Source organism: Ischnura elegans, chromosome 9, assembly GCF_921293095.1.
Source record: "Ischnura elegans chromosome 9, ioIscEleg1.1, whole genome shotgun sequence".
In the NCBI taxonomy this organism is placed as follows: domain Eukaryota; kingdom Metazoa; phylum Arthropoda; class Insecta; order Odonata; family Coenagrionidae; genus Ischnura; species Ischnura elegans.
The window spans coordinates 33,042,793-33,055,998 of NC_060254.1; the positions used below are offsets into that span (position 1 = coordinate 33,042,793).

Sequence of the window (13,206 nt, forward strand, 5' to 3'; positions counted from 1 at the left end):
CAAGGAAATGGAACAACATTACCTGAAAATTTGGGATGATAGGGTGACAGGTGACTGTGCTAGATGCCATATCAGGGGATTTCCATGATAACTAAGAAATCACGGGGTGAAAAATGTTAGCATAGGTTTGGTTCCACATTCCCTGTATGCATCTGTGGGCTGTGAGAATATTCTGATACGTTGTGTGTTCAAACTTAAATTCATTCTACTTCTACATGATTCATTTTCCATGTAGGTATTATTTATCTAAATGCATGGTATGTATTGATATTGGCGAAGTACATATGTACTTAATTTGTGCCTTAATTCTGAGTGATACAATCTTTTAGATATCATTTACGAAGTCAGAAGGCAGAAGTACATTCAGAAAACCTATGTTTATCAAAGAGTTTTTTCACTGTTGTATAGTTAATGCAAAAGGAGAATGATCTGTAGGACTTGACAGTTGATTATTTATTTTATTTGTTTTAATATTTCAAATTTATATTGACTAATTGACCCTTTTTAATAATCAATTTTAGGGTACTGATCCCTGCAGAATATATGATTTGGATTATGACTCCCTGCCGAGTAATTTTACTCCCAACTTTGCAACTCCAACAAAACCATGCAACCAGACCATCATGTATTTTGATGAAAGTAGCTTTACTGTAACTGGAAAGGTACTCATCTCAAATGTTTTACTAAAGGATCAAGGATTTGATTGTATAATAAAATAGAACTTGGTGTCTTCAAAGTCTAATTTTGTGGCATTGTGTTTCAGCTGCCACTCTATTCTCTATGCTATTGCTACACTATTTTATAATGCACCTTTTATATATATTGTAACCAGCCCGTTCAATGGGTCCTCCCTTCCCCTGATGCCTACGTCTCAGTGGTCAGGAAGTGGTTATTTGCAAGAAATATAAAAAAATTGGAAAATTTTGAAATCCCAGATGGGTGTTGGGGTTCGCCCACGAGTAAAATACGCTGATGATTTGGATGGAAATGACGGTTAGCCACCTTACAATACAGAAATAACAATTTATTATAACATCAAAAAAGAATTGTTGAACAATGAAAGGACCAAGTTATAACAACCAAAGAGAAATAAAAAAAAAATCGTTGAATAATGAAAGGACCAAGTTATAACAACCCAAAGATAAATTAAAAAAAAAATCCCTTTTCCCACGCACGAACAGTGTTCACCGTATACGAGGAGGGGGGTCTTCACTGGGGGGGGAATGGAGTGCAGATACTTTACGTTCTGTCCTTGACGTTACTGCGTCCGTATGGCTCCGCGGTGTCGAACTTCCTTTCCTTGGTTTCAATTATTTCACTCACCACTCACTACAACATCGTTGCACTCTTTTTTCTGTCCTGCGTCCTCACCCGCTGCACCTTTTTATGCCGTCCCTAGGGACGGCGGCGAGCGAAAACCAGCCATGCTATCGAATCATCCGATTCGATAGCCCGCGAGTTCAAAACAAAGCATACAACATAAAATAAAATGGTTGGTGGCTAACCGTTACGATATCTGTGGCTAAAACTCCATGAAAGCTTTATTTGATTCAGGTTTTAAGTAAATTTTTTGAAAATAAAATTTTTAATTTCAAGAAAAAGTTCTGTCCAACATGTTTTTCCATTCTTTGTTCTGGCTTACTTATAGTGGGATATGATTTGTGATCGGGAGCACTTGGTACCAACATATCAGTATCTTTATCACTTTGGAAGATTTCTTGGATCCTTATTGTTTGGAATATGGAGTGACAGGTATGTTGCGTTAAAAAGTAATGTGAATGCTTTGTAATTTAAATACCCACTTCTGCATAATTTCTCATAATTATCTTTGTGAGAGTTGATATATTAGCACTCATTTTGATAGAATAGCTGCACGATTGGACTGGCTTCCAGTCTTTTGGGCTAGTAGCATGAATGTAGACTGTTCCTTCAATGGTGAAAACGTCAAAACATCATGCAAATGATATTAAGAGTTTAGTAAATGAAAGGTATGGTTTTCTGATTCATACTAATTGACCGCAAGTGACTAGAATGGGCAATCCAGATACCACCCAAACACACCCAAAGCAAATTTCAGGCTACATGCCTGACTTGTACGAGTATGGTCAACCTGGTACTTATCGGTTATCGCTGAACATTTTTAAAACCATCAAGATAATTAAAAAATGAGGGCAATTAATTAATTTTTCATGGTCAAAGATTCTTAACTGATACGGCCACAGCTTGCTATCATTTCAGGGTGGGGGGGATGAAGGGGTCTGGGGGCGACCCCACCCCAGGAAATGGGATAAGTTTTTAAAACTGACATGCCTGGAAATCAATTTTCCAACATCTTGGCAATCAAAATTTGGGTTTCACTTGTAATTCTGGGGGAAATTATCACGGCGGGGAAAACGTTAATATGTATACTATAAAATTTTCTGAGGCTTTGGAGGGGAGGGATCTATACCCTCATCCCCCCCCCCCCCATATTTACGCCACTGCTTCTATCCGTTGCACACCATAAACTCCGCTAGGTAGGTATGTGTTCAAGATCTTGAGCTGCTTCTTGTTGTGCCGCTTTGCCTAGCCCCACATGCTCTCCACACATTGGGTGTGCACCTTGAGGTCCTCGAGATGAAATAATGAGTTTCCATGGAGACCAAATAATTATACTTAATGATTTTTTCTTAACATTTCTCATATAAAGCGTATTTTAAAAAGTTATGGCAGTAACCAATAAGTACCGTGAACTTCTTCTTCACTAATTGCTTGCTTTATAGTGAAGAGTTTAGTATGCAGTAGAGCTATGCAAAAGCATTGAAAAGTTTGAGCTTGCTTGCCTCAGTGAGATAATTATCGATTCAGTTCATAATTCAGTTCATAATTCAGTTATTAGATATCGATCAACTGTCCTGATTGTGACACCAAAGAGTCATTGAAACACTGTTAAAAAAAAGTAAGGTTATGGAATGCACAATGGCTTCATCATTCATTACATATTATTGCATGCTGTAACACTGGGCTGGGACCAGGAGCTTTGTCTGGGGGAGGCTAAGAACACTTTGCTGCTCCTCTTCCCCTGATATTCTCCTCACCACTAAAATATAATGCCTCCATAAGCCATTTTTTCCGATGCAGTAGTGGAAATTACACTGTATGTATGCTCTTACAAAGTTTTATTTATGAAAAACACTAATATTAATGAACTTATACATATCAGTTCATACATTACTCTTACATTGATAAATACTTTTATTAATACACTACCATACGCTGTTTTTGTGCCCCCGACCCCATGGCCAAGTGCTCAGGCTACTACATAATTCATAACAATTGTAGTCATGACAGTAAAACACTAATTCCAGGCCCATGAGTCACGTTGATTCTTTGGTTGTGTCTTGTAATGAAGAAAATAATTTGTTAAACAGTGTCAGTCTAACAAAGTTGATAAAATGTGCAACAAAATCATATCGCTTACCTGGTAAATACCTACCACACGCTTACCTATCTTCCGGTTTAATACTAAAGCATCCCCTCACAGGCTTTCCTCCCCACCACTATATGTACCCTATAACCATCTCTCCAATAGTCCCCCCCCCCCCATCCCTCCACCTCACCTCACATAATCCTAAGATATCTATCCTCCCTTTATCCATTTCCCTTTTGATATTTTCTAACTTCCCTGCCTTCATCATTGTCCTCACATTCCACGTCCCTACATTTGTAGCTGACGTCTTCTTCTCCATCTTCTTGGTCTTCTTTCTTCATTGCTGCTGCGGCTGGTGATGATGATAAGTCTCTGCAAGGATTTCTCATGTCGACGACCCTGAGGACCATGCCGACCTCACTGCCTTGACTGACACCCGCCCTTTGCAGACGGGTCCCGGTCAATGAGATTCCGAGTCTCATTTGGTTGTACTCCATGTTTTCAGGGAAGAGATAGTAGGTAGGGTTCCCCACTTCCATTCCAACAGTGTTTTTCACGTGACACCATCTTGTGGACTACCTTTCGTGTAGTTCCTGCCCTTCGGCCTATCTGGCATGGGTGGCCCAACCGGGAATAATTTAGAATTAATCCCGCCAGTGCAGCTCTAGGGGTCATATAGGAACGTGCAAGCCTTTCCACTTAGACAAGGTTATAGCGGAAGGGAAAGGATGTTATTATTATATTACTGTAAAAATATGCATTTATGTAACCCTTTATTTTGCTTATGTAACAAAATTATATACATACTCATTTTCATTTCAAGCCCTGGTGATGGTTTATAAATATACCAAAATGTTAGCAAAATGTGCATTTCAATTTTAAGACGTAGACATCAAGATTCAAATGTAATATTATATGTAGAGGTGAGGAAAAGGAAAAAAAAACTCAAAATATTTTTCAAATCTCTTGTTGGATGCTCTATCAACATCATACACACAAAAAAAATTGAATGCAGAGGATAGCTCATCAATGAAATATTTTCATCATGTGGAAAAAATCCATAAATATTGCAAAGCCTAACATAATAAGTTCTTCTGTTAACTGATGGTTATATTCATTGGAAATTCCTGTCTTGCTCAGGAGTCTCGACAGGTGCTGAGATGTCTAGCCCCTTTGAGACTTCTTGAGACTCCTCATCCAGGCAAGACTCCCGCCTCACCAAGAGTCCTATCCTGGCAATGCCGAGAAACAAAAGCCTCATCTCAACTGCTGAGACAAGATGCACACACAGCCCTAGTCATGACCCTTCCAAAATTTTATCAAAATTTTTATTTGCTTAATCATTGTTGTGTCCTTGTATAGAAGTGAAGGGGGTATACATGCAATAGCATGGGTTCAAGTCGCATATGTGAGAGAAGTGTGTTTTATTTATCGTAGAAGGTAGCGTTATCCTTCTGTAAAAACACCCCTCTCTCCTGGGGGTATTCCATACTCCCAGGACCCAGGTTATGATGATCCCTCCCCAAATTATGCTGAGTCCACCCATGCTGCTTAGCTCATTTACAGCCCAGGTGAAAATTAACAAATAAATGAAGCTTCTTTTTTCAGTTTTGATCATTATGAATGTTTTCATTTGTTTTGCATATAAATTGGTCCTATAAAACTTTCCAATTGATTGCGAATCTTGGCCTCTGTTGCTTTTTCCACATAATTTTCATTCTGTACTTAATGTTAACTGGTTAGTTGTCGCTAGAATCAACCACAAACCATGTTACACTTCAGGTACTTAACTCCCCAACGATAGTTCTCTTGGAGATACTTCATATTACCTATCTCTTTGGCCAAGACTATTTTTGCTAGCTGCAGGGAAAACTGGCTCTTCAGTAGCAATTAATCCGTAATATCAATGCTAGCTAAAAAATTTTTCTGGGTATTATTATTCTCAGAGAAAAATGGGACTAAAACAACGTATTGGCGGACAGTAGAGACAAAACACACATGTGCTTTGTGTACTGGTGTGCTTTGGCTTTACTGTCCGTTGATGGTGAGCAGGGCATGCTCAAATTGTGAAAAATCTCTGCTGTGTTGTCATAAAAAAATTAGCTACAACGTGCATCATCCATAGTTGCCATCTGAATCCATGTGGATGTACACATCTGGACGCATGTGGACTACAGAATGAATGTGCCAATGCATGCAGCAGGTCTGTGCTTATGTGAAAGCCTCCATCAATGATTATGTAATTTTTTCAGTGCTTGAAGCATATATTGTCCATATCAATGTGAAAGGAGCGTAAAGGCAAAGTTAGTTAGGCCATCAAATTGCTGTTTCATTATCCACATTGGTTTAACCCTTGCTTTGCGGCTCACTCTATGGCAAACTACTAGTCACATGCAGCAGAAAAGTGAAGGGCTTAGTATGAGGGACAAGAAACTCTTATTACTTCCCAGAAAAAGAAATGCTTATCTAAAAAAAAATGACTTACTAATGGCGTGGGGATAAGATGATCCTTCGTGGAAGGAATGAGGGTATGGGCAGTGCCGGCCTTAGGGCGGGGCGACCGCCCCGGGCCCCGCGTTTGGGAAAAAAAATTAAAATATATGTTAGTTTTGAAAACGCAATTTCAACTATTTTAACTACATACTACTACAATCATGTTTTTCTAATAACCCACTACATAAGAGTGATTAAACTTCAATGCAATGGTAAGTTTATTTTTGTGCGAAAAATCCACAGAGAAAAAATCATTACATTCATTATATCAATTTATTTTCATCATTTTATTAATTTATTACCATTTTGACCTGCATGTGAAATTAAAACTATCTTTTTTCATTTTACAGTAATTGCTTTAGGCTTACAACTAATTAACTTTCATAATCTAACTTATAAAAATACGTACTTATTGAAAAAGCGCGCTTTATATGTTTATTTTACGTTATAATTTTATGAATAAATATAATTATAAATTTTATTTGTATTATACTATTTTGAACTCAAAGGCGTGATGGTATCATAACGGCGTAATTACGAAGTCTGAATTTGGGAGGGGAACACATACTTAGCCAGAGAGTGGTAGGGATTCAAAATGCTCGAGTTTGTAGATGGGGTATAGAGTTTAATATTTTAAGTGAAGGGCCCCGCACTGAAGGTTCGCCCCAAGCCCCGCACCTGCTAGGGCCGGCCCTGGGTATGGGAAAGGGAAAGTTCGTCCATGACTCGCTACTGGGAAAGTGAGAAGGCATGTTCACAGCAGCTGACTGTGCAATCGAAGCAGGTATAATTGCAGCTGATGCTGCTTACCATCATAAAAATGAGTTTAATGAATGATAGAACGAGAAATCATCTATCTTTGTTTAATCAGGGTGGGCATGATACCCTTTAAATTGTTTAGGGCATAATCAGAGTTGGATACTTACACAAGGAAATAAAACTATTTCATTCCTATTCTTACCTCAAGAGGCCAGAGATTTTGTATTACCAAAGTTTAAGCATGCTCTTTACCCTTGGATTTTGAGTAAATTTTTCTATTCAGTGAATGAATTTCTGGAGAGCAATACACTGAATTGTATATTTTGGATTTAGCTTTTATTTTGACGAAGGCTGTCTGTATTGTGTTTAAGGTTGAATAAAAGTAGTATTATTATTATATTTCTTGTGAAATGTATCTTTTAAGTACATGCATAAAAATGTATTAACTGAATTACATCAGTAATGTTGAGTTAAGTACTCAATAGTGTTGACTTGGAAATTTTCTTATTTTTACAATGGTATTAGTGTCCTGATATTTTCCTGTGTTTCCTTTTCAGAAGAGGGAGATGTATTTTCCTAAACTGGTGTATACTTTGCCAACCAGTATTTGGTCTATTGGCGATTTCATCATCGAATTACAACATCTTTATCTTTGCACAGACTTTTCTTGGAATTTGTGTGGGTGGAGCTTTTACATTGAGTTTGGTTTACAGTAAGAGAATAATTTTCTTATAAATTTTATGCCTTTACTCTTGAAAGAAAACTTTTCCCAATTTTTATGTGTTTTTAATGATGTGTCTAGACTTCAAGAAATCAATTCTCAACACTATAATGGCTGAGGACAGTCAATTTACTGTTTGCATTTTTCTTTCGTGCATCACTTCATTATTTTCCAATTAGGGCCGGTCATACACTGGAAGCGTATTCAGGCGGCTTTGTGCTAATGCATACTCGAGAGGCAAGAAGCGGCAACAAGATGAACAGCTACAAGCATAGGGCTCGTCCATTTCAAGTGAACTTGCGCTGCCAGTGGACTTGTGTATTCGTTACAAATATACATGAGTTGGGCCTTGTTTGAAAAACAACGTTATCAGTAAATATGGATTTCGAGGAATTATATCTGCTTGACAGAACTTACCTCGTAAGATGTAGGATGCTAGCTGGTAAGAAAAGATCTTGTGGGGTGAACCGAATTTATCAGAAGAGGAGGGCGATGGGCAAGTGCAACCATTTGCATATGGATTTGGAAAATGAACGGCCAAAGTTTTTTAATGACTATCGGATGACAGGCCTTTCCGTTATATTTTGAATAGTAAAGAGAAAATTATAAATAAAGGAGGTCTCAGTTCAAGCGTCCACGAGCGACAGATCCAACCCAAACAGGATGTGTAGCGCGAGCGTTAGTAAGCCTGAAGCTCTGCGGAGGTTGGCACCTGCAATGGACGCGGGTAGGCCTGACTCTGGATTATGGGATTTGCAGCGTGAAGCCACTTGTTTACACTTGTGTAGTGTGAGCACAAAGCCGCTTGAATATGCTTCCAGTGTACAACCAGCCTTATGAGGCTCATTCTTTTTACTTTTAATATTTTGGAACACATAATGCAAAGATGAAGTTTGTTTGGGAGGAGTAACTTCAGGTCAAGTGCACTGTCCACAGTTACCTACAATGACTGCGAGAGGTCTATTCACTTCATGTATTTTATACTGTTATTCAGCTTTGATTTTCAATTATGTCAATTATCATAGAATGCACTTCATCATACTACTTAAGTTAGACTCTCATGTCTTTAAAACAGTTTTTATATATAACTAGCTGACCCGGCGAACTTCGTACCGCCTAACAATCAATGAACTTACAGTTTACTTACACCATTTTTAATCAAGAGCGGCTGTATCGTTTTTAATCACGTTTAATTTATTATAATAAAATAAGGATACAAATTCAATAAAACTACGTAAATGAGTACCAAAATTGCTTGTCAGAAATACATTTTCTTTATTGAATCTACATAGGGTGGATCGGTGCACGTTTACGCGGATTTTTTTCAACAAATTTTCTTACGTTTTAGCTAGATATTTTGGGCATTGTGGTTTAATAAAGCAGTTCATGAAATAAAAATTATACGCATTCAGTTGTTGGCTATTTGCGTTATTAGCTGTAAAAAAATGTTTTTAGGTCCAAGTCTGTTGCATACACTTGGCCCATTCAGGGGGCAGGTTGACATAACCCCAGACCGACGCTTGACTGATGCTCAAAATCGTGCAAGAAAAGCCCCTATGAAGCAGCATTCGCATTAAATGACTTAAGGCGCGCCAGTTTTAGTATTTCTGTCTGGAAAAAATGCACTGCGTAAACGTACTGCATGCGTAAACGCACCACGGTGAGCCCTATACATTCGGGTTTAATGTCTTGCGTCAAGCACCTTCTGATAAACAACAGTTTTTGTTTTGTTATCAGGCGCAAGATGAAGTGGATGAAGCTAAATAAATATAGCGAAGCAAAGCAGTGACGCAGCGAGGGGAGGTTTTGGGGGATAACCCCCCCCCCCCCCCCCCCCCAAGAGCTTAGAGAATTTTTTAATGAAAGATTTTGTTATTAATATTAGGGGGATGGATGACTAACAAACAAAACATATTTAACTATTTACACAGCCGCAAAACCCACTATTTTGAACCATTTATCTTAAAAAAATGTCTGGGGGAAGTACCCCCACACTTCCCGCTTACCTTAGCGAGTTTTCTATACCCTACATACCCGTGGTATTAGCTGCGCCCAAAACTCCCTATCCTAGCTACGCACTTAAAGCGAAGGAAGAAATACAGAGGATGGTTTATCGACTCGTGAACATAGCATGTTAAATTCACCATGAGAAAATCATGGGTTTTCATTAGCACATGAGCACAAACAACACAAAAACTGAAAGACTGACCATGCGATTTTTTAATCGTTATCACGAATGCAACATGAATTGGAAATTGAATACGTTTAAGCTCAAAAGGGCATATGAGTTGAGATCATGGAATCTACGGAATGAGGACTTCCTCACCTTTGAATTTTCCTTTGAGTAAAGTTACGTGAATCACATTCATTACCAATTATTTGAATCACCAAACACGTTCCGTTGGATAGTTATGGTTGGTTTAGGCTTCGAAAGATCATGAACACAGAAACTACATTTTGCTGTAAATCGTGCCTTGGTAAGCCAGGTACGTCCAAGGACTTAAAATATTCAGATAGATAGTTGGTGATTTCGTCTTCGTTTGTTACACATTTAAAAGATTCGAATTCATGCAGAGTACGAACTATTTGAATTTACCTCGTTTTAGTCATCCACATCTTCGTTCTTGCTCGCTAAATCAACCATCTTTGATTCTTTTGGCGATCAATCATATTCTGAAACTCTTTGTTGATGAGCTCACCTTACGCTGAAACTAATTTGCATTCATTCCAAGAAAATGAGTTAAAACTACTCGATTCCTCGACAGGAACACGGACATTACCGTTTGTCAACAATTGCTTGGAGATTTGTTTACAAACACGGTAGTGAAGTGTCAACTCGAGCTGGGCCACGGCTGGGCTTATAATCAGCTCGAATTAAATTTAAAAAATGTAATTTCAATTTAATTAATATTTTGAATATATTTAGTAATTAAAATGTTATATTGTTACTAAATTCAGTTATTAATGTGGTAAAAACAAAACAAATTATTTAATTTGTAGTTTTGACCGACTTATCAATTGTTGTGTTACTATAACTCCTAAAAGCATGTCCATAGGAAAGAGATGAATTTTTTGGTGAAATTATCCTTTTTTTAATGGCCTATATGTTAACCCCGCCTGAGACGAATCCAAAGAACCAAATCTCATTGAAATCGGTGCAGCCGTTCTCGAGTTATAAGTGTTCTAACTAACACGATTTTCGACTTTCTTTTATATATATAAGATTTAAGCGGTCACCATGGCAATCTCCTGCAAAATGCTTTTTTCTGGTCCTTCCTAGGGATCTAAAATCCCCTGAGATATCGAAGACTCTATTGCCATTGCGAACACAGGGAGCTTCCACCTCAGAGTCCGAAGAGCCCCTGATGGGCATTGTGCTGTGCCTTTCCAAATAGTAGAAACAGCAAAGTTTTTCATTCACAAATCAGTATAATTTATTCTTTATGTGAAAGAGAGTGGCATTAGCAAAACTATGGTATACTGTGTCACAAAGAGTCGCCACTGAACATTATATGGATAGTGGTGATCACCCCTTAAGCTGAAGTACACTGCTAGGATAGTGCATAGCAGCTGGCTCACAAGCCAGGTGCAGCCACACACCTACTTCCTCTCCCCCTGCATGCCCTGCTGGGCTGCGAATAAGTGTTCAAGGATTACCCTTCCACGACACGTACAACTTGTATGCTGTTGGTTGATCAGTCAGTCATAGATGCTGCACAGTATTGATCACAACATCAAGAATACACTTAAGCAATTCTACAAAATTTAAAAGTAGATATTTCCACCAGAAGCATTCCCCCTACCAGTAGAGTAACGAGGAGGGTAATGGAAGTATGTATCTCGTGCCATACCTTGGCAGGAGATATTGTAGTGCAGGGTCGTGCTCTGGGGCATGGATCACATTTATGAGCACCATATCTGATAAATTATTATGGATGCATAAAAATCAAATTTTGTTTTTTAAAAATTCCTGTTTCTTTAGGATTTGATCCAGCAGTCATCATCTTTCGTTTCGTCCGCTGGTCTCTCAAAATGCCTCTTCATTAGGGGAAACCTTATGCTCCTTCTTGCTCTTACATGCAAAAATTTTGCATAATAACAAATGTTCCTTTAAAAATGTTTGAGTTTTGTTTTTCAATAAAACCCTTCTTTAGGCTTTTTTTGCAATTTTCCATAAGTTTTAGTACTTCCTATGGTACCACAAAATCCATTTAGTCACAGGCATCAAGGAAGGGAAGTGCATCTCCAAAAATCGCACACCTTTCTAGCCACTTGAAAGGCCTCTTCATAGACCGTAGGCCTGCATTCTTGGATGTTTTCCCTTAAAGGGCAGTAACTTGGCAAAATCTATAGGGAATGACCATAAAATATTAAATTTTCCGATGTTCGATCCTCCTCCCGATATTATATCCCATAAATGGCATTTGAGTGAGGGTCAGGGGTTAACCTAGAGGTCTCAAAGTTTTCAGGCCTTAATTTTGATTAGTCCCACAACTTTTTTTCACCGGGATGGATTTGAAAAGAAAAATCGATTTTTCCGATCCGCCCTGTTGTATATGCCTCAAAAATGTCCAGTGAAACTTTCATTGTGAGCTACCGAGAAAGCTATTGAGAAAATTATTGCCATTCATCTTTTGCGACCACTACCTTCATTAGGCAAGGTTCGAAAGCTGTTCCAGATTGGCCAATAAAATCAGAAATAAAATAAGTGTAGTTGCTCTAAGTAGTGGAAAAACTTGTGTAGACACTTTGAAGGTAATCGGAAAATTTGCAAAATGTGCTCACAAGAGTTAAGAAATACCTTGAGACTGCATTTGTAGTGCTTCATTGTAATTTTGTCTTTCTGATTCATTTTTCTCTGGTATCATCTTTTTAACCAATACAAATGCTACTAATAACATGTTTTGAAATGTTACTCATGTTTTATAATGCAGGTCATATTATTTTTACCAATGTGAGACACATGTTTTATTTTACAATACAAATTTTATTTCATGGTAATTATATTGTTTGCAGTGTTCATTTGTTTTCTTAACACTATGCATAACTGTAACACATTTTTAGAACACTTCTACACTTTTTAATAAAGAAGGGAAAACATGAAATGGGTAAAAAACATACACATTGGGAAGCATAGGTATGCGGTTTACCTCGCTAATTCTAGTGTTAATAATTATATACCGTGGCATTTTGTAGTTCATTCCCCCCCAAAAATTTTTGGTATCCCCCCTACAAATTCTAGCTAACTTATCTACAGAACATCTCCCGCCAAGGACATTTAGCATTAAGGATTTTTGCACAAATGACTTTTATACAAAGGCCTTTGACTCAAACTCGGAGACTCTGAGGTGCGGACCCCTGAGGTCTTGGAACCCCTGTATCTGAACTCATGTCTCTCTGAACTCTGTCTCCGAACTCTCTCATCCGAAATCTGCCATAGGAACCTGCCATACCAGAAGTTCAACCCTTAATCCATTTTACTGTCACGGGGTCGATATATTGGCCCTCGCTGGTTGAGCGAAAACTGCCAGGGGCCGATTTATCGGCCTGATGTATTTCACTTTTTTTTCGTGATTGTGGCCTTTTCAACGGCTATAATTTGAGTAAACCCCAAAAATCTATCTATGGTTATAAGTAGGGGTGAGCTTATAATCTTTTTTTTCCGATAACTGATACCCGATATTTAGTACCGATAACCGATATTTAGAACCAATAACTTGATCTGGTCCAATATTTCAATCCTAGGTACCTGAGTATGAATGAATACTTGCTGATTTTCCTTGATGAGGTAAATACATAAATAACATAATGGTAGAGGAAAAAT

General features: G+C 38.0%; 1 protein-coding gene across 2 annotated transcripts in view; it reads left to right on the forward strand.

Moving 5' to 3' along the window:
- LOC124165650 (organic cation transporter-like protein) overlaps positions 1–13,206 on the forward strand; it is a 48,838-nt gene that overhangs the window by 6,475 nt on the left and 29,157 nt on the right. For both annotated transcript variants that reach the window (XM_046543122.1, XM_046543123.1), the window contains 3 exons: positions 522–662; positions 1,649–1,752; positions 7,219–7,373. In XM_046543122.1, coding sequence (XP_046399078.1) covers positions 522–662; positions 1,649–1,752; positions 7,219–7,373 — 400 coding nt within the window. The remainder of the gene's footprint in view (positions 1–521; positions 663–1,648; positions 1,753–7,218; positions 7,374–13,206) is intronic.